Consider the following 21,685-nt stretch of genomic DNA (forward strand, 5'->3'; position numbering starts at 1 on the left):
CAGCTGTTTTTATTGTGAACTGATAAACCATCACTGACCACATTTGGAAGGCACCTTACCATTTAACAAGAAAGCAATATTATAAATCTAATATTATATTATTATATTCTGTAACACCGAGTTTTAATAATTTATGTATTATTATTCAGCTGAATGATTGGTGGGAGTGCCCCATGCTTCCTCTTGGAAATCCCCGTGAAATTGATAGCCTTGTTTCTATTAAATTAAATTAAATGCATTTAGTTAATACAGCAACACATTGCTGCTGTGACGTTAACCAGCGAGGCAGGTAGGGGGCGTGCTGGTAAAACAGGAAGTGAAACGCACAGTGTTGGTTCAAAGCTACAGTCATTGGTCCAAAGTAAGAAAACTTGACAGCACACTGAGATTTTCCTCTTTAAAGCGAACTTGGAAAGCGCACGTAATGTGACCATGGACCCTGGAAAGAGGTAAAAACAGCCTAATCCTTGTGCTTTATCCAGTTTCAAGCTGTAGCTGTTCTGAATTCAGCGAGTGACGTGTGGCAGGTTGAATCTTCACCTTTAATGTTGTTATGATCAATGATACGTACACGGTTATTTTTAAAGAAACGGTAGTCATAAGGTGTCAAGTTAAAGACTAAAATACTTGTAATCTTGTAATGTGACCTTAGTTGTAACTATAGCTACATCACTCTAAGTCACCAGTGAACTAGCAGTGACTTAGCGTAGGCTAACTTACTAACGTGTATTTGGAGGGCTAATGTGTAACTCATATTTTCTTTTTTTCTTTTTTTAAGTACGTGTCCAAAGGCATTCTCTGATAGCACCATTCACGTGGACGTGAAGGTAAAATAACACCAGTCGGTAGTGGTACTGCTCCTGACAGTGTTGTTAGCCTCTTTGCAGTATTTATGTATCTGTTAAAACAGAATTAAACAGGATCTGCCCCCTGATGAGTAAATGATCTGTTTGTACAGATCATCTGTCATTTAAAAATAAATCCATGTTAGCCGTAGTTGTGCTTATTAACGTGTCTGTCCAGCAGTTTTGTTCCATTACTTGTATGGTCAGTTTCCAGTGCAGCCTCAAAGTCAGACAGTAAAACCTTGTGTGTCATGCAAACAGTTTTTCTCAGCCTATCCTTTGTGCACCCTTAAAAATGCAGACATTGACATACTGTACATCAGAATCACAGTCTGTATTGCCATTATAGCAATTATCTCAGTGCAAAAGGAGAATAAAAATTAGAATATATATATGTGTGTGTGTATATATATGTATGTATGTATGTATGTATGTATGTATGTATGTATGTATGTATGTATGTATGTATGTATGTATGTATGTATGTATGTATGTATGTATGTATGTATGTATGTATGTATGTATGTATGTATGTATGTATGGGTGGCTGTAGCTCAGGAGGTAGAGCAGGTCACCTACTGATCGGAAGGTCGGTGGTTCGATCCCTGGCTCCTCCAGTCTGCATGTCAAGTATCCTTGGGCAAGATACTAACCCCAACTTGCTCTCCGATGCATCCATCGGAGTATGAATGTGTATGAATGTTGTTAGAAAGCACTAAGTGTAGATAAAGTGCTTGTGAGAATGGGTGTGATTGGGTGAATGAGGCATGTTGTATAGAGCGCTTTGAGTACTCCATGAGAGTAGAAAAGCGCTATATAAGAATCAGTCCATTTACCATTTACCATATATATATATATATATATGTCCCTTGTGTTGTCCTTGGGTCATTTTTGTCCCTGAGGACCACAGGTGTATGGAAATCGGGAGGACATTATGAGGGAGATAAATGTTTAATCTCAGCAAACTGAGATTAAACATTTATCTCCATAAAACAAACAGTCCAAAGACCACTGGATGACATCACAGTGCCTTCATCCATCTTTTACATACTAAACAAATTGTCCTCCCGATTTCCATACACCTGTGGTCCTCAGGGGACAAAAATGACCCAAGGAAAACACAAGGGATATATAAAACAAACAACAACAACAACAACACAATTGTTTCCATATTGTGCTTCTCCCAATTTGCTGGTGTTAACTTAAATACCAAGGGTAACTGCAATTGTAAACATGAGATCATCTTGTAACAATGTAAACATTGTTTATGTAAGTTGTATTGAATCTGGATGTCCATAATTTAGTAGTGTTCAGCATGTTGATGGCTGAGGGATAAAAGCTTAACAGACTAAGTTCCTTAGTCTATTAGGTCATATCTTTATGGTTCTGAAACATCTGCCTGAAGGTAGATGTTCAAACAGTGCATCATCATGGTGAGATGGGTCCTGAAGGATTTTATTAATGTTCCTGAGACAACGGGAGCAAACAAACTGTTTATTTATAAATAAATAGTCTGAAGCAAAGGTTTTGTAACTAGTAAATACACTGAGGGTTTTCGTATTAGTCTCACATTTTTAGACCTTTATCTTTTCTTAACTCCCCTTTGCTGAATTATACAAACCTGCTTCATAATGAGGGGCTACTGTTACCAAGGTTTCTTTGTCAAAACAGGATTATTATGGCAAGAGGCTGAAGCAAACCTCAGACCTAAAGACCAATGCCTGCGTGGCTCCAGTCCAGCCCACCCCTGACTTCATTCGCCAGGCACTAAAGAAAGTACACCCTGAAATCACTGCTAGGTTAGTGGGTTGCTGACCTCTCTGTTCTTCTAGTCACACTTCAAAATCAGTGAACCTGATATGTTTTTGTCTTCCACAGGTACTATGGCTGTGGTTTGGTTGTGCCAGAATGCTTAGAGGGCTGCAGGATACTAGACTTGGGCAGTGGAAGTGGGAGGGACTGCTATATGTTGAGTCAGCTTGTGGGTGAGAAGGGCCATGTCACTGGTATTGACATGACTGACGGCCAGGTATTGAACATCCGTATCGCTGTACTGGCCTTATGATTAATCAGTGGATCCCAGTTGATGGCTAAATGATATTGAATGTAACTCCAAAACTTTATTGAAGGCTGGTGAAATCTTATAAGTGAAAACTTTTCATCTTCTTAATTTGTAAAGACAAAACTGTTTTATATGCATGCATGGCTTAAATACAACCAAAGATTTTTGGACCTAGTGAGTGATAGTGATAAATTCTGATAAATGCCTTTTTTTTTAAAATTCCAGCTTGAGTTGGCCAGGACCTATGTGGACCATCACATGAAAGAGTTTGGTTACAAGAAGCCAAATATAAATTTTGTCCAAGGCTACATCGAAGCCTTGACCGAGGCAGGTCTGGAAAATGACTCGTTCGATGTTATCATGTAGGTGTCTTACTAATCCTTATTTGTGTGCAGTTCTAACTTAATATAATCATAGAATAACAGTTTCGAACATCATCTCCTTTTGCTTAGCTCCAACTGTGTAGTGAATCTTTCTCCAGACAAGAGGATGGTACTGACTGAAGCTTACAAAGTACTTAAGGTACACTGCTTCTCATTTTTTTAATATTGTTATTAAATCTTCAATCATAAAGCTATGAGAGCAAAGAAAATATTTACACATTTACATACACTTTCTCATTTTTCCTCATTAGGATGGTGGTGAGCTGTACTTCAGTGACATTTACAGCAATGGAAGACTAACAGAGGAAATTAAAAATCACAAAGTGTTATGGGGTGCGTCTAATTAATATTCTACTGCCATAAATTGACAAGCACCCACCAGAATATCACAGTCTGTTTTATCTTTGCAGGTGAGTGCCTTGCTGGAGCACTCTGGTGGAAGGATCTCCTGCAATTGGCTGAAAAAGTGGGCTTCAGCCCCCCACGGCTGGTTACGGCCAGTGTCATCACTGTTGACAACAAGGAACTGCAGGACATTCTTGGTTTGACAGCTTTTTTACTTGCTTGACTTTTGCATTATTTGCTTGATACAGAATTACACTCAACAGCCACTTTGTTAGGTACATCTGTTCAGCTGCTTTTTAATGCAAATATCTAGTCAGCAAATCACATGAACACAGCTCGGTGCACATAGGCATGTCGACATGGTCATGATGACCTGCTGAAGTTCAAACCAAGCATCAGAATGGGGAAAAAGGTGATTTAGGTAACTTTGAATGTGGCGTGGTTGTTAGTGCCAGATAAGCTGGTATGATTATTTCAGAAATTGCTGATCTACTGGGATTTTCCCAAACAGCCATCTTTGGAGTTTACAGAGCTCTGGAAATGAGTAAATATCCAGTGACATTCATGTCAGTTGTACACACAGGCACAATCGACATGAATGATGCTATCAGAGAATTCTTTTGCACAACTACTTAAAGAAGAACATTTTATAGATTAACCCTGCAAATAAAGAGTACTAAGTTAGCCTGCACTATAATGTCACTGCTGGTTTTCTCCTAACCTATATTTATGTAGCTATAGTTACAACTAATGTAACATTACATGATTCCAAGTTATTTTAGATTTTGAGAGCTGCTAACCTTCGTGTATGACCTGAAATTTATTTATTTATTTTTTAATTTCAACCTGGTGTGTTTAATACAGGCAACTTCAAGTTTGTTTCTGCCACATACCGCTTGTTTAAGGTCCCCAAAGGGAACACCAAGAACTGCCAAGTCATATATAATGGGGGCATGACAGGGGCAGAGGATAGTTTCCAGTTTGACTGTCAGTACACCTTCAAGGTCTGTATATTCTGAATTAGAAGAACATAATGCTTTCTGCTCACTTAAACTATGCAAATGATTTCAGATTTGGATGTATTTTGTAGGCCAATGAAGTTGTGGAGGTGGATGGAGAGGTGGCCAACATACTGACACATTCCAGATTTGCAGAGGACTTCACTTTTCAGCCACTGGGGGGCCCCACTGGGCCCTGTGGAGTCAAACCTAAGGTCAGTGTTGTGTTTAAATTCTTGGATGTGTCTTTTACACATTAGGGGTCAGTGTGTTTCTGGTATCAATTTGTGTGACACGCCCAGAGGGCAGAGCGCCTCTGTCAAACTGCGCTCACAAACACACATGCATGTGCTTCTGCATGCTGTACATTCTTGGACGTTCACGTACCCCTCAAACATACATACACACATGCACAAGCGCAAGGTCAAGCAGCTGTCTTGGACTCATAACCAGACTGTGGAGTCATGCTGGGGAACCTTGAACAAGAAGGAATGTTCTACACTCAGCTAATAGAATACCATTTTATCAGGGCTTACAATCATTTTATGCACATACACCTCTAACAGCACCGCTTTACATTTTTTTAAAATGAGTACTCTAACTTGTTAACCATTCATTAAAGATTTTTTTCTCTTCTGATATTGGAAATAGAAGTAAATTAAAATGGTAAAGGCTTATCAAAATCCACCTCATTATTAACATTTTGAACTGCCCCCTGAATTGAAGTCTTGTCTGAAAGAGTTTTCTCTAATCACCACAGCAGTGTGCTGATAATAGTAATAAAAAAAGCCTTTGGTCTTCTTCATGGAAAGAACAGCTGCTTTGAAATTGTGACTTAATGAACAACCAGCGACTGATAAAAGAAGCACAGGGCCATAAAAAGACTCCATATAGAAGAGCCGGTGTTCTGTTATAATGTACCATAATAGTACCTGGATTCACTTCGTCAATTTTTTGACCTTGCTTACAGTGATTTGGGATGAAACACAGATATTACTTGATACATACATGTAACTGGGTGCTTGTTCTTTTAATGCTTCTGCTTGGCTCAATTATTCATACAGGCTGGCATTGAGGACCCTTTTGAGCTGGCCCTGATGTTGGGTGTGCAAGGCCCTGCATCAGCCACTGGGGGATGCTGCAGCACACAGTCTGCTGGCTGCTGCAAGTGATGGTGGGAAGAGCACAAAGAAACAGGCTCAGCTTCCTGCCTACCAATAATGCCTACATGTTTGGTGAACTTCCATTAATTAATTCATTTTAATTAAACATAATCATGTTACTGGTTGATACTGGTTGCTCAAACAACTTCACCTACCCAGTGTATAATGGAGACAACTCAGCTAATCCAGTTTTAGTTTCACTTTGGAACACCCTGCATTGCAATTACACAAAGCCATCATTTGCTTCACATACTGCATGACTATGTGAAGGACATGAGTTCTGCTGATGACTTTAAAATGTTTTATTGTGTAATCAAAGTGTTTGTATTTGAAGTTGCTTAAAGTGCATATGAGCCAATTTAAGGAGCCAGCATATGATTCAGGGCCATAGGAAAAAAAAATCTCACATCAAACAATTTTAGTTTGACTTTGTGTCTTATCAGATTGTGGTGGTTCATGTTGGTATCTGCTGCTAACCATTAGTGAGGTGATTGTTAAATTGCACCAACTATTTTTTTTTTTTTTTTTAAATTAAGGTTAGGGTGGTTTATTTTGCCATAATGTCAAAAAAAGAGTTAAAATTGGAGAGATATGCTCCCTGCTTCTAGTTTTCACTGGTACTATACAATGGTTTTGACTGAGCTGTTGTTGAATCAAGGGTGATTAGAAGCCACATAACATTTTTGAAGTCTGACACTGGCCCACAGGCCACATGTTGAGTACCTAGGCTATAAATTATCTTGCGCAAACAAGATAACAATATCACTTTGAGGGATTTAAGGGTTCTGCAAGTGCTCCCAGTTAATATTTTATGAAAGAATTCAATATGGTAACAATTCATTAACATAATTATATGGTATAGATAAAAGGAAAACTTTATAGTAAGGTTAAATAAAAATGCAACAAATTTAAAACCTTTTAACAACCATGAGCAGTATTAAGAAGAGCACCTTCTTCATTTGTGCCTCATTTTGTCATATGCCTACTTAGTCTAATTATTTTCTTACCCATAAAACTGACATTGTTTATTCACACAATACTTTTTACTTACCTTAAAACCTGTGTTTTAGTAAATCGGTGCTTAATTATTTTGCAGACTGGCTTTAAGATGTGCTTCAACAAAAGTGTACAAATTATCTACCGTTATTGTGATGGTTATGTGTTATTTCTGATAAAACACAATAAATAATAATTAACGAAATGACTCTTCTATTTTCATCTTTGCTCCTATGATGTAGTGCATTATTTCCAAAGGTACAAATGCACATTTGTATTTGGGGAAAAGCTGTGATTAAGGGCACCAGTTCAAGCCATGGTGGTCAGGATCTCTCATTTTAGTTTCATTTTAAGTTTAAAGGAGGAAAAGATAAATAGGTTAATAAGAAGTAATTGTGTTAAAGAAATTGTTTTTTGTATTACACATCTCAATGACGTACATGTATGTGTGTGTTTTCTGGTTTTGACAACTTTAACCTCTTTAAGTTAGGCAGTCTATGAACATATTACTGTCCCCTGTAATACCTATCATTAAAATAAGACATGATATAGATAGTGCTTCGGAGTTTCAGCATGCAGCATGATGCAATGCGATAGCAAAAAAACAAATTAACTTGTCACAACCTATGATAGTCTCTATATAGATAAAACATGTTGTAGTATTTATTTTAGTTAACCTTTAATCTTTGCACATGCCTTTTTTGACATTTAAACTGTTTATTGTGGTTGTCTTTTCTAGCATGATATGTTTTAAGAAGTCACGAGTAAAGTCCTATCTGTCTCCTAACATGAGGTGCACTTGTTTTGGAATTTGATTCGCCAAGGAGGCTGCGGACGCCCCGCCTCCCGGCCAGCGGAACCTCCCGATTGGTCGTCGCCGTCGCCTGTATCGGGGACACCAGGGGAGGCACGAGTTGGCCCGTAAGCCTGCGCTCGCGAGTCATCAGTGTCGGACACGTAGTGGGAACGAGCAGGTCCTGATGCACAAGTCACGGCAACCCTGGGCGGAGATGAAGGCGGACTCCGACTGGCTCTGATTTTTAAAAGCCTTTTTCATTCAGGAGGTTGGTTTCCAGTTGTTATCAATATGGCAGAACCGTTATCCCAAGCACCCACCGCTGCAAAAATGGCGTCACTTAACCGGGTCCGAGCTTTGGCGATGATTTTCTTAACTGTCACTGGCTGCTGTGTCACCCCGACAAGTGCTAAGGAAGGGTCCGAGGAGACCGTCATCATAGGGCTCCGACTGGAGGACACGGACGACATTTCCTTCATGGATAAGGGCTACCTGCGGGTGAGTGAGCGCTCTCGGGTAAAATTAAGAGTGTACGGGCAGAACATCAACAACGAGACCTGGTCCAAAATTGCTTTCACGGAACATGAGCGGAGCCGGGCGGTTGGGAGCATTGACAGCTCCTCGGGGGATAACCAGAGCCAGGAGGACTCGTCCGGCTTGCATCCCTGTGGTTTTAGGACTTCGGATATAATGATATTGCCCTACATCATCCTGAATCGAAAGACATCCGGTATAGTTGAAATTGAGGTCAAACCTCTGCGAAAGACGGAGAGGAGTAAAACGTATTACCTTTGCATCGCCACCTCGACACCAGCCGTGGCCGGGATGCACGACCCGCGGACGGAGAACACCTGGATCTACCACGATGGGGATGACACCAAAGTGATAGTGGTGGAGGAGAAAAAGTTTCTGCTGCCTTTCTGGCTCCAGGTCATCTTCATCTCCATGTTGCTTTGCCTGTCCGGTATGTTCAGCGGGCTGAACCTGGGGCTCATGGCTCTGGACCCCATGGAGCTCCAGATAGTCCAGAACTGCGGCACGGAAAGGGAGAAGAATTACGCCAAAAAAATAGAGCCGGTCAGGAGCCAAGGGAATTATTTGTTGTGCTCTCTTCTGCTCGGGAACGTGTTAGTGAACACCACGCTAACCATCTTGCTGGATGATATCGCCGGTTCGGGCTTGATTGCTGTTGTCATGTCCACCATCGGTATAGTCATTTTTGGGGAAATCGTGCCACAGGCCATCTGCTCCAGGCACGGCCTCGCTGTGGGAGCCAACACCATATTCCTCACCAAGTTCTTCATGCTGCTTACCTTCCCTGCGTCCTACCCAGTCAGTAAGCTGCTGGACTACCTGCTCGGACAGGAGATAGGAACCGTGTACAACAGAGAGAAGCTTCTGGAGATGCTGCGCGTTACGGACCCCTACAACGATCTGGTGAAAGAGGAGCTGAACATCATCCAGGGCGCGCTGGAGCTCAGGACTAAGACTGTAGAGGACGTGATGACGCCGCTGAGGGATTGCTTCATGATTCCTGGGGATGCAACGCTGGACTTCAATACCATGTCCGAGATCATGAAGAGCGGCTACACGCGCATCCCCGTTTTCGAGGGCGAGAGGTCCAATATAGTGGATCTGCTCTTAGTCAAGGACCTGGCCTTCGTGGACCCGGATGATTGCACTCCGCTCAAAACCATCACAAAGTTTTACAGCCACCCGTTGCATTTTGTGTTCAATGACACCAAGCTTGACGCAATGCTGGAGGAGTTTAAAAAAGGTAAGAGAGTTTTGCATCAACCTTTGACACCTGGAATGTGTTAAAGGTTGATGTCTGTTCTAGGCTGGTCTTTCACATGACCACCCTCTTTGTTGGATAAGGCAAGGTAGATACATGAGTTATGTAATAGTTTATGATGCAAGGAGTCACAGTTTTGACCTTTCAACACTGAGTGCATGTGGTGTATCTATAGGTCAAATGTCTAAAATCAGATATTGAGCAATAAAAAGAAGGAATTCCTCAATAAATTTCTTGTACTGGAGGGAAAAGAGATGGGGGAGGATAGCAGCAAAGGTTCTTTTCCCCTCAGACAACACTGAATCTGCCACAGGTGTAGTTGCCAGATCTTCACAGGTCACTTCCTGTAAAGCGGAGAAGCAGGTGTCCTTATCATTCTCCATCACTTCCATTAAGTGTTAATGTTCACACTCTCTCTCTCCTCCTGCTTTTCCTCCTCATGCCTTGCCCTCCTCCTATTCAACCTTTTTCACACTTTCCCCTTCCTTTCATCTCTCCCTCTCTCTCATTTGTAAATGCATTAGGAGATGTGGGAATAGTGCAACGGCAGTGCTGAGGTTATCAGGTGGGGGCATCTTGTTTGAGAACCTGCTTAAATCCCTGTCTGCCTCTCATGCGCTTGCTTCAGAGTGATGGTGGCGATAACTCTTTCTTTGTCCAATCCTGGAATGCAGTCGTGTGGATAATGAATAACAGCCTCTAACACCCTCAAGCCCCCCATGTGCTGTGTGTATTTGTATGCGCATGGTGTTTGAGAAAGATGTTTACCTCACCCACGGTTTATCTGATGTTTTGCATAGCCAACCCCCTAACTGTTGTTGCTTCTGACTAAGTTATTCCTGGAAAGTGTTTGTAGATTTGGTGCTGGACTGATGCATACACAGACACACCTGTCAGCAGCTGATTTACGAACTCTTAAAACTGTGGGAAAAAAAACATGACTGTTGTGCGCTTATTAGAATATTTGCTTTATTTTAAGAGGATTAATTGGGAGGAAAAACAGAACAAATCAGCGAGCTCCATTACCAGAAATTAGGTGTAGTTCCTCTGCCAAATTAGCATTACATAATATACTATTTGGGGAGGGGGGTGTTTGTTTATTTATTTTCATCACAGCTGACTAGTCAGACAGTTTTCCGAGTAAACAGAGAAAGTTCACCATCCTGTTATATTATCAGAATACTAAGATCAGCAAATATTTGCAATTTCTTTTTATTATTGCATATATCTGTTGTGATTGTAGTAGACATCTGATGACTAAGATTTTGTGTTTTACAACCATTTAGTGAATGTTTTTATGTTTGTGTTTACCTGTGTTCCTGTGCATGTGTGTGCTACACAATGGCGCTGAATCCACAAGTCACTTCACTGATAAGTAATATTGCAGAACATTAACTGGAAACTGTTTTGAAGAAAATAATTGGGTTGTTGATTCACTAGTCACCATATTTCAAACTTGTGTGAAGTGTTTATTTTTGTAAGGTAGTGACATTTTCTTCTTAAGGAAGGAAAATGTTCCATGCTCTGATGGAGATTTAGTGATTAATAATTACACTCCTGCACAATTTGTTTTGACAAAAAACAATAAACTGAAACAAACAGTTTTTTGCTCTTTTTAATTAGATGGATATTTTTCTATCTATCCACTTTCTTAACTCCTTATCCAGTTCAGGGGCATGCAGGGCTGGAGCTTATCCCAGCTGTCATGGGATAAGAGGTGGGGTACAACCTTGACTGGTCACCCATCTATCACAGAGAGAAAAGGACAGCCGCTTATGCTTCCAGGCAATTTAGAATCACTAATTAGCCTAATGTGAATGGAGCGATACCACACAGGCGCAGGGACAACATCCACATACCAAACAAAAAAGATGCCAGGCAGTTGACAGTCTCAAATTCAGGACCCTCTTGCTGTGAGGCAATAGTCATAACCACTGTGCCACTTTTCCACTCATGCTTAGTTTGCTTTGGAGTCATTCCTCAATTTGTGGACAAGCTGTAGATCTGGTCGGAGTTTAAAACATCTACATGCACCTCATTAAATATCCCGGAGCATCGGTTCATTTTCTGTCCACAGCATCCAAATACTTTTTATATACCTAATACTGAGTTTATGTTTAAATAAAAGCTGCTGCCTAAGCAGCCGTGACATACTTTGGTTTGAAATACTCAAAAAACGAGAGACAATTAATAAAATAATGTGAAGTTTTTCTCTGTAGAAGTATTTTGCCTGTTAGCAGAGAGAGTGTCTTGTTGCATAATGATGCTTTAAATAATTCAGCTCCATTCATCTAAGATATGTTTGTAAATGGGTAACCGGGTGTATCTGTTTGCAGTAGTTAGTGGCAATTTGTGAATTCTGTTCACATACTCCCACTAAAAGACGAATACATTAAGTTTTCGCATCATTACACCTGCATACTTAATCATAAACACTCAGCTCTGGAGGGTATAGCGTCTGTGCTGCTGGCAGTGCACCAGAGGGGAATTCAAGGGAGGCAAGTCATAAGCAACTACTGTAGGGAGGGCTGCGGGGTCAAAGTTTCCCGTCAATCTGGCTCTGTTCACAGCACACACTCAGTTCAAAGTGCTTTGTATTGTAAGTCATTGTTAATTAATTTGATGCCGCTTGCGGAGCTGCATAGTCGTTTGGAGTCGGTTACAAAAAAAAAAAAAGAAACAGTCCCAAAACATGCTGCTCACGGTAGAGACTGTGTTAGAGCAGATGGTGCTGCTTTGCATTGGATCAGAACTTTTTTCATAAGTTGGTTCCTCTTCACAGTTGTGGATTTGTAAGAGAGGATTTCAGACTGTGCAGCATTACATAATTCACTGTGATGCTGATTCTACTCTTCGTTATGATTTAAAAACATTCTCAGAAGTGTTCATTTTACTTGAAAGCCACCATAATCAATGTGTGTGACCCTGCTTATGTTTTACCCAGCTCCATCATTGTCCTAGGTCAAGGGTTACAGTGAGATTCATACAGGAGGTGTTTAATGCAGGCAGACACACTTCTGGAAACTTCTGACCCCTTCATTAATTGCTCTCCATCTGCGACTGCAACAATTACTGTCATCTGGGGGTTTCTTGTCAAGCTGCAGGTTTACCCGTTAATGAGTGGGTCAGTGAGTGCCTTTTGGGACAAAACCAAGTAGCTGGGGCAAAAACAAGAATTTAGCTGCCCTTCTGGCTTCCAGTTATGTGCGATATTCCTGAAAGTGCAAGTTAGTCACTCCTTCACATGCAGTGTTCCAAGCTTTTTGAGAGGAGGAATGGATTTACCGTAGGCATGAGAGCTCAAATCAGGTTATGCACACATGTTCCTCTACACCACTCTGCTTTCTGATTCTGGGGAAGCCGGGCCACTCGTACAGCATCAGATGCACGGGCACTTAGAGTCACTTTGTCTTATCTTCTATTTTCAAATTGCGTGTGTGATTGATGTGGTTATTCTTCTGCGTGCTGGTGATAAATATATTATTTCACGTGCTTACTGTTTAGTCATGCCTACAAGTTATTATGCAGAAATGATTCCCTGGCACATTCTGCTTTCACAGCACAGCACTCATCTGCAAACCTTTTCTGCTGTTAAATGACTAAAAGTTCATTCCACCGTGGTCTTTTCAATTCAACCACTGTTTCCTAGCCCAGACTACACTGTATTCTTCACTGTTTTAGAGTAAAAGTCCCCAGTGTAAAAGAACCTACATGAGAACTGGCACGACTTGAACTAGTTCCCTAATTGCTGCAATATAGGCCAATCTATGCTTAATTCAGATTCAGCAGCCTTCGCAGGCTCTTTGCTCAGGACTTTGTCTTAAAGTGAAACTCATTTTTTCTCTTTCGGGCCTTGTTGAAATACTGACAGCAGTTTGTGTGTGTTGCGTTTTTTAATGTTTTTATTCTTTCTGGGGGTTTGTGTGGAGCATATCATAGCAAATGTCTAAAAAGCGTGATGGATTGTTTGCCTGGTAACCCTTGGTTTTTAACGCTGCATCAAGTGTTGGGATTAAATGACATCATGTTGGTAAGAACACTTAATGTTTCCTGATGAGGGACACCCCTTTGAACTCAGCGTGACTTCTTCTGCCAGCCGCTCACTTTATCAGAAGTAATTACCTCGAATCAAAGGTTGTCTGCATTTCACTATACTTGGTATTACAGAAGACGGCATTGGCTGCAGATTTTCTCTCGAGTGGAATGTAATATCATTAAAAAAACACTCTGCATTTGAGTGTTGCAAGTACGTGTTACCTCCCGCGTAACATAGTGTGTTAATTTATATACAAATTTGTTTATTATTTAAACACTGATCTTTTTATAATCATATCACTTGTGATTTCTGCTTATTTGTTCAGGCACCTGTCTGCATGGTTTATAAGAACAAAAATTATTCACTTGTTGTAAACATATTCCTCTGTTTCTGCAACCCTTTTAGGACGTCTTTGAGAAAGAAGCCAGAAAACCTCTGTTGTAGTAACCTGTTGTTTGGTAACTTCTTGTCTGTGACTCAGTTTAAAGGCCCACACAAGTTGTTAATGCGTGTTATAGCCCGTTTACTAAAAGCGATGAATAACTCACTGCCGCCAGATTTTCCAGCTCTGGACGTAGTTTTGGAGAAGCCTATTGAAAGCACATTGGGTAATCCGTCACGATGAAATTTTTATTGCTTTTCTTTTTATTAAGACAGCACCTGACAAAGGATTTTTCTAGTTCACTAGTTGCCGTTAATTCATGCGCTTAGTTCACTTATTGTTGCTGATTGAACCAGACAAGTCATTTATTAACTTAATCATTTGGGAATACCAGAAAATTGTTTGAGTTTTTGAGAAAGTAGAGTTTATATATAGTAAGCACAGTACTACATTACGGAGAATTATTTAATAACTACCCTTTAAAGGCCACGTGCCGACAACACCTGAAAAAGCATTGGTAATCTGCATGTGCTGAGGTAACCAGGATGCAGCATGATTATCTAATGTGAGTGGGACTGACCAGGCCCACTGAACACTTACATGTATATACTTACATGTTTTACATGATAAGCTGTCTTTGAGGTTAATGAATAAACTGCAAAAGTACTCACATCATCTTTTCAGGGATATCATTTATGGTCTCAAAATGATGCCAGACTTTGTATTTTCTGGCTGATGAAAGAACTAAATTCTATCTAGTAAACCTGAATAAAGAGTTGATGTAAATAAAAATGTCTATCTGTGGCTAATCTGTGGTCATATGAGCTAGTATACTGTACTGCTTAAAGCCTTGATTATACCAAGTTGTGGACATAGACACGGACAGCTGGAGACACCATGGCTGAGTAGCTATTTCCATTATACTTGTAATACTTATCCTATTATACTTACTTAAAGGTCTGCATGCGTAGTTGATGGCTTAGATAAGGCACGCAAAAAAACAGACAGGGATGCGGACATCTGCACAGATCCTTGCGCAGACCGTCCAGTGAGGAAATTTTCGTCGGTCATATCCAAACAGACCCTAGCAGACCTGAATGTGTTACAATAACACACTCTGAACTATTGTGGAACAGATCTTCTCCCTTAATTCCACATTGTGTTCACCAGCAATTTGTGCAGATCATACGCTTTCAGGTGCTGGGAAAAAAAAAAATTTAAAAATGGTAAACGATGGCATTAAGACTCCTTACTGAAAAAAAGCTGAGGAGGAAAATGCTGTAGAAAGAACAGAACTAGAAAGCATTCACTAGAAAGTACCATATGCACAATGGAGTGCAGAGATGCAGAACTGGATGATACGAGAAGAAAAGCTACATGTGAGTAAATGCATCCACCATCTCATGGATTACTGGCCACCTGGCAGACAGGTCATAGTATGTGAGACTGAGCAGTGTTCTGTCTGATTTGGTGATGTGTACTAAAGCAGCTGTGCAGAAAGGTCTCTGTGCTGTCTCCATTGCTGTTCACATTGTACACCTGCAGTTCATGCCAGATATAGAGATGCTGTAACAGTTCTGTAGTTGTTGGATGTTTATGTGGCAGAAGGAGGAGGACAAAGAACTAGTTAATGATTTTGTGTAACTGTCTGGGAGGAACTGTCTGCTTCTTAATGTGAATAAGACCAGAAAGATGGTTATTGACTTCAGAAGGAAGAGGATGGCTACATGACCCGTGTCTATCCTGGGACAGGATATTGACGTAGTAGAGATGTACAAGTACCTGGGCTGAACTGGAAGACCAACACGGAGGCTATATACTAAAAGGGAATGAGCAGACTTTAGTTCCTAAGGAAGCTGAGATCCTTCAATCTGTCAATCAAAACAAAGGTGATTTTTTTTTTTTTATCAGTTAATTGTGGTGAGCACGGTGGACTTTGCTGTGGTTTGCTGGTAAGGCCGGCTCTATGATTGGCTGCAAATTGGAACTTGTGGAGCTGGTGTAGCGAGGAGGTCACTGTTATCCATCATGGATAATCCTGACCACCCTCTGCACCACTTAAACTCTGTAATACACTATATTTGTCTGGCAGAGAGGCATGTACCATATATTATTATCATTATTATTATAGATCCCCTTCCTGTGTTTTTGTCAGTGCCCCTGTCTCTAAATAATTTATCAAAGCAAGTCTCACTACATCTTCCCCTACCCTTCTCTGATAAATCAACCCAACACTTGTCTCCATCTGCTCCACCATGCCTATTTAAACTCATCCGCCGTCACTACCTCTCCTACTCGCATCCTCACTATTATATCGGTCTCCCTCTCATTCAGACTCATGTATTCTGACTTTAATTCCTCTTCTCTCCACCTTTCCAGGCTCTCTTCTGCCTGCTCTCTACTCTAACTATAGATCGTAGTGTTGTCTGCAAACATCATAATCTACAAAGCTTTTTTCCTGACGTCATCTATAAATCTCTTCAGCACCATTGCAAACAAGTAGGGGCCTAGAGCCGATCTATGATGTAAGGCTACTCCACCTTTCACTTGAACCCATCTGTCACTTCTACTGCACACCTCACCACTCTCATGCTGTCCTCATACATGTCCTGCTCCACACTCACGTACTTCTCAGCCGCTCCTGACTTCCTTATGCAGTACCACAGTTCCTCTATTGGCACGCTGTGATATGCTTTCTCTAGATCCACAAAGACACAGTGCTCCTCCTGGCCTTCTCTAATAGCAAACATCACATTTGTTGGCTGAAGAAAAACATTTGATTAAAAACCAAACAAACTGACATTTTCTATTAGCATTACTTACACTTGCACATTGTGTGAGTTTGATTTTTCATAACTGTTTAAGCTCCAGGGTAACACAATTGTGAAAAAGAAAAAATGAAGATGATGTAATGGTTACTAGATTTTGTAATGGAAATTTAAAGACTTTGTAAGTTCATTTTCATAAACTCATTCAATGGATGAAAACCAGCTGTAGCTGAAATCTTACTTATTGTAATTCCCAAGCAGTGAAGTCAAGTTGGTTAGTTACTTTTGACATCCACGAATGCATGAATATCGAATTTCTGTCAATTCAGAATGAAAGTTGGTGTGAGACTGTGCAGTAAATGTAAATGTAGTTAATACTGATCGTTCCAAAAAGCTGATGTATTAGCAATTTGTGCTCAAATGTTCAGTTCAGTTCAATTTTATGTATATAGCGCCAAATCAACAGTCGCCTCAAGGCGTTTAGCATTGTTTTTTGTGTCTGTTGTTTGAATTTGTTCTCATTCACCAGTCAACTTTGTGCACATTTATGTAAAAAATGGCCATGCTATGACCCGCCAACAATGCCAGGGTACAGAAATGAAGTGATTTTTCTTTTTTTAAATCTTTGCCATTAATCTGCTGCTGGTAAACAAGTCTAAACCCTGTTTGCAAGCTGTAAAAAAATTGTTGACATTGCTGAAGCCTGTTAAGGACATTTCTGCTTTATTGCCCAATTTAATTTATTAGACAAGTAATCAAAAAGTAACTGCATTGTAATTGCAATAACTGCAATAAGCTTCATTGATGATGAAGTATAAAAGCACTTATCACATGTTATCAGGTTAACTAGTAATCTGTAACTTATTACAAAAAAACCCCAAACCTTTTCCCAACACTGAATGGATGCACTCTTGACCTTTGCTGATTTTGATATTGACTGGGTTAAACTCTTGAGTTTGTTGTGTTACAAGACTAGTTTTTGAATTGCCCCACATTCTTCAGATTCTGGTACAACATGGAGTAGGCTGTTAAGACCCGATTAGTACAACAGTTAAGGAGTGTCAATCTAGCCGCAGTGCATTACCAAAGCCTGTCTGATCTGGCATTATGACTTTTCTTTACATTTATTTTCTTCCTGGAACCCCAAGCTGTGTATTTGCCACCTAATACCAGTGCAGCTTGTCCACAGTTTTGCAGATTTGCCGTTGACTGTAATGTATCCTGATGTCAAAATTGAGATTTTAGGTGTAATCCAGTCTCTATTCACGTAGGCTATGGTATTAAGCAGTACTGCTGGCCTACAACTCCTGCAAACAAACAACTATGTCAGTTTCAGCTTGCTATATTTGGAAGTAGCACCAAATGCTTTAGCCTCCAAATTTGACCCACTTGGCAAACCTGTGTACAGTCATCCAAAGGTATAGTAGAAATTAGACTGCACTACTATCCAAAAGGGGTTAAAACACACAAAAAGGTCTCTGTTGCTTTATAGTTGACATTTTATCAAGGCTTACTTTGAAGAGTAACAAGTGTGGAGATCTGACATGGAAGACTTTTGATATAAACCTCTGTAATCTCACGTCCTTGCTTCTGTATGGCAGATTTATTTGTTTGTAATCCCAGTGACTCAATGGGCAGCTTATGTGTGAGTGACAATGGGCTTTTTATGAACATCCACAAATATTGTTTTTATCACTGTAGTCACTTGAGAAAAAGTCCCATATTGTACCAAGGCAGTGAGTGGGATAAACCTGAAGCACTTATTGTAGAAAGTATAGTGGTATTACTGTACTACTGTAAGGTCTCTTATGGTCAGAACACATTGCACAGAAATCCAAACACTGTATTGTATTGTCTCTGATGTTGGTGCAAACATCTATCTTGAGCACATTTTAAAAACCGCAGTTCTTTTTTCTCGACACTGCAGTGCATGTCACTTCACATCATTTCTACCTAGTAACTTGAGTGCAGACTCATTAGTGACTCTTATAACTTCTGGTAGTCTCTGACGATGGCTGCTCCTGAAGGAATGGCTTTTGTAATTTTGTGTTGCATGTAGTTAAGGAGCCGAATCTGCTTCCAGCGCATGTTGCCTAGGATCTGTAGCCATGAAAAAATTTGTTATTATGCAATCCAGAATGCAGCCACCCCCACGTTGCTTTTAATAAGCTGCTTCCCAAAACAGAGCTCACACTGCACCTGCCCGTTATTTCGTTAACAGATTATTTAGACTTTGTAATTGATGTGGCCATGCAGGTATTACTGTAACAGGAGACCGAGGCTGAGAGGTGTATGATGTAACAGAACAGCCTCATGTTTTCATTTACTCTGTTGGCCTGGATTTAACTGTAAGTTACCTGAATGGAAGATCAGATATTTGCACTTACATGCATTTGTACTTAAATTTATTAATTTTGATAGCCCCTTTGCTCCTCTTTAAACAAATGTGAAATGATCATCTCCATAGTGCAGATACTCTGATTTACAGCCTCTGTTTTGGGATTGTATAATCTAAGACTTTAGTGGGAGTAGAGAAATGAACTGTAGGCGTTAATCAATCTTTTATCTGAATATCGACATTTTCCAATTTTTGCCTTGTTGACTTCCATCTTTTTTCGCATTATTTTTTGCTGCTAAACGTTCAAAGACTGATGATGATGATACACCAGAAAGACTTTCTGTTTCTGTCGCCCAGAATATAAAACACATGCATCCAGACACACAGACACAAAAAGGCACCAAGTTTAACCGATTTATTGTTATAAGCCTACAGTTTTGCTGTCATTATATTCCAAGATTTTTAGAAGAAATTCTATTCTAAAGCAAGAAACCACTTATCTTGTTGGAAAGACACTTAAAAGATGCTCTTTTTTTGCATTTGATGGCAAAAAGAGCAAAAATCACCCTTAAGCTGATATTTGAAATGTCACCATTACATATTTAATATATATTAAAAAAAAATCCTTTAGGTAGTCGTATGCAAAGTGTCATTCATTTTGTCTCTGCTGAGAGGAACTGTTTGCTCTGACTGTGGTTATGTCTTTAAGATATTATCAGGGTAATTTGGGTGTTGTGCATGATGTCATTGTTATGAAATGAAGGGAAATTGCTGCCATTAGTGTCGCCGTATGGTGATTAGTAGGAGGAGAAGAGTGATGATGATGATCACTGTATTGCGGTAATCATTATGTCTTATTAGCAGGGGTTGAAATGTACAAATTTGTAAAGCCGCCTCTATGTCAGTCTGTCCCACTGGAAACTCTAGCAGGCTCTAGAGATGGCATTCCATAATGAAACATGGAGATAGTGAGACTCCTCTTAATGAAAGCCATTAGCACTGATTAACCGGCATCCTACTGACTCTCTCATGTGGAGAAAAGTGGCGACTGGCTGCTACTACATACTGGGTATAAATGTACAATGGGCTGATGTACTTAACTTCTTTTGTCTTTAATACTTTGAGGCTATAGAATAGCGCCTGGGACTAATATACAATTATGCTTTATATAATTAGGTTTTTTCAGTGATGCATTAATGTGCAAGCAGCTTTTTAGTGTCATAGTTATTTGATTTAAAATGTATTTTTAATATACTTCTTATGGAAATGAATGAACAAATTATTGCTTCACATTGCTTGTTTTAAGCCTTATAGTCCAGACGACTTCTGGACTATAAGGCTGTATAAGAACTATAAGAAAAAATCTCAAGAGCTGTTTTTACTGGGTTTGTTGTTTAAATGTGCTCTCATCTACTTAACAAATCAGTGCCATGGCATGGAAATTTTGTGGGTTTTTTGTTTGCTTGTTTGCTCTCCTCTGGCATTAATCTATTGCCCAGTCTAAACATTTATTAGAGAAGTAGTGATCAAATATGAACCAACAAAGGAATCAAAACATCATGAAGGCTGCTAAAGGTGTCAGATAATTGCAATGCATTAAACTTAGTTTTAAAAAAAGATGTTATGTACTTATGTTTTGTTTTTTTGTGTTTTTATTTAATCTTTAATCACCAGGAAGTTCCTTGAGATTAAAATCTTCTCTTCCAGGGAAACTTGGCCAAGAAAATGTTGAGTAAAAGTACTTAGTTACATTCCAGCACTGCATTTTTGTCTATATAGAAGACTGTATCTTTTTGTGGTTTGTTTCTAACTTTGACTTGAGTAAAAAGAAAAATAAGGCCCATTCAGGCTGTGCCTCAGAGAGGGACAGAAGACTCTGCAGCTTGGTCAGCCTAGTAACCAGGCTCTGTGCAGCACACTAAAGGAAGCAGAGCCACTTGCTTGTGTAGCAAAGTCCCATCCCCCTCCTCCTACATTCCCTCTCTCCCTCTTCTCTCCATATTGTCCTCTTACCCATTTCCCTCAGTGTTATAAATTACAAACGACACAAACCTCCAGGCCTAATGCCCTGCTATGGATGCCTTCCAAGCTGCACTTTTTGGAGAGCCAAGAGGCTGGCTTCATTGATAACACCGGGCACACTGTCCGTCTCTCCATTTACTGGCAAGAGGAAAAGCCCAAGACGGGCCCTTCACAGGCCCGAAAGACACCAGCGCTTTTTACAATCAGCTGATGGAGCCTGCTTTCCTGAGACTTAAGGAGCGGTAGTGTTTTTATTTCAGCTGGCAATGTGAAACACATCGATAATGAATAAAACGACAAAAAGCACCGAGCATCAGGACCTCACACTTACTCTTATAGGATACCTTCTGATTTAATTATTAATTAAACTTTATAGATTTGTAAAAGTCTGTAGGAAAGTAATCAATGTCATTTTGGGGGACATTTGGAAAATTCTCACACTGCTGTTTCAGTTTCTCAGAAATCAGCACCAGCCAGTCGTTAGCATTTATTAGCAAAAGCTAATGGGCCATGAGTGCATGTGACCATTTCGTGCCCTCACATTACCAAAGTTATATTAAAGAATAAACCCACTACGAAACGGAACCAAAAAACAAAATTTTAATAACATTTACCCTGCATGACAATTATGATTGTTTTCCTTTTTTTCCTCTTTTCATAATTACCAATAACCTTAAATGTGGAGGCTCATGTTAGCTGAACTGGATGTAGGTTTCCAGTAGAGTCCAACTAATGTTTCAGCCAATACTAATCTAT

The 21,685-nt window shown here is 40.0% G+C and overlaps 2 protein-coding genes across 3 annotated transcripts in view; both read left to right on the top strand.

Moving 5' to 3' along the window:
• The first annotated feature begins 296 nt into the window (after positions 1–296).
• Positions 297–6,997, top strand: as3mt (arsenite methyltransferase). Its single transcript, XM_031753648.2, has 11 exons — positions 297–449; positions 779–827; positions 2,517–2,644; positions 2,724–2,874; positions 3,133–3,269; positions 3,360–3,429; positions 3,542–3,623; positions 3,701–3,832; positions 4,500–4,639; positions 4,726–4,848; positions 5,698–6,997. Exons 1-11 carry the CDS (start codon positions 433–435, stop codon positions 5,803–5,805), a joined length of 1,137 nt encoding a protein of 378 aa, XP_031609508.1. The 5' UTR covers positions 297–432; the 3' UTR covers positions 5,806–6,997.
• A 712-nt stretch (positions 6,998–7,709) lies between these two features.
• Positions 7,710–21,685, top strand: part of cnnm2b (cyclin and CBS domain divalent metal cation transport mediator 2b) — a 44,570-nt gene continuing 30,594 nt past the window's right edge. For both annotated transcript variants that reach the window (XM_039613015.1, XM_039613016.1), the window contains exon 1: positions 7,710–9,365. In XM_039613015.1, the coding sequence (XP_039468949.1) occupies positions 7,880–9,365 (1,486 nt within the window). In that variant the 5' untranslated portion in view covers positions 7,710–7,879. The remainder of the gene's footprint in view (positions 9,366–21,685) is intronic.

Source organism: Oreochromis aureus, linkage group 6 (assembly GCF_013358895.1).
Source record: "Oreochromis aureus strain Israel breed Guangdong linkage group 6, ZZ_aureus, whole genome shotgun sequence".
Classification (NCBI taxonomy): domain Eukaryota; kingdom Metazoa; phylum Chordata; class Actinopteri; order Cichliformes; family Cichlidae; genus Oreochromis; species Oreochromis aureus.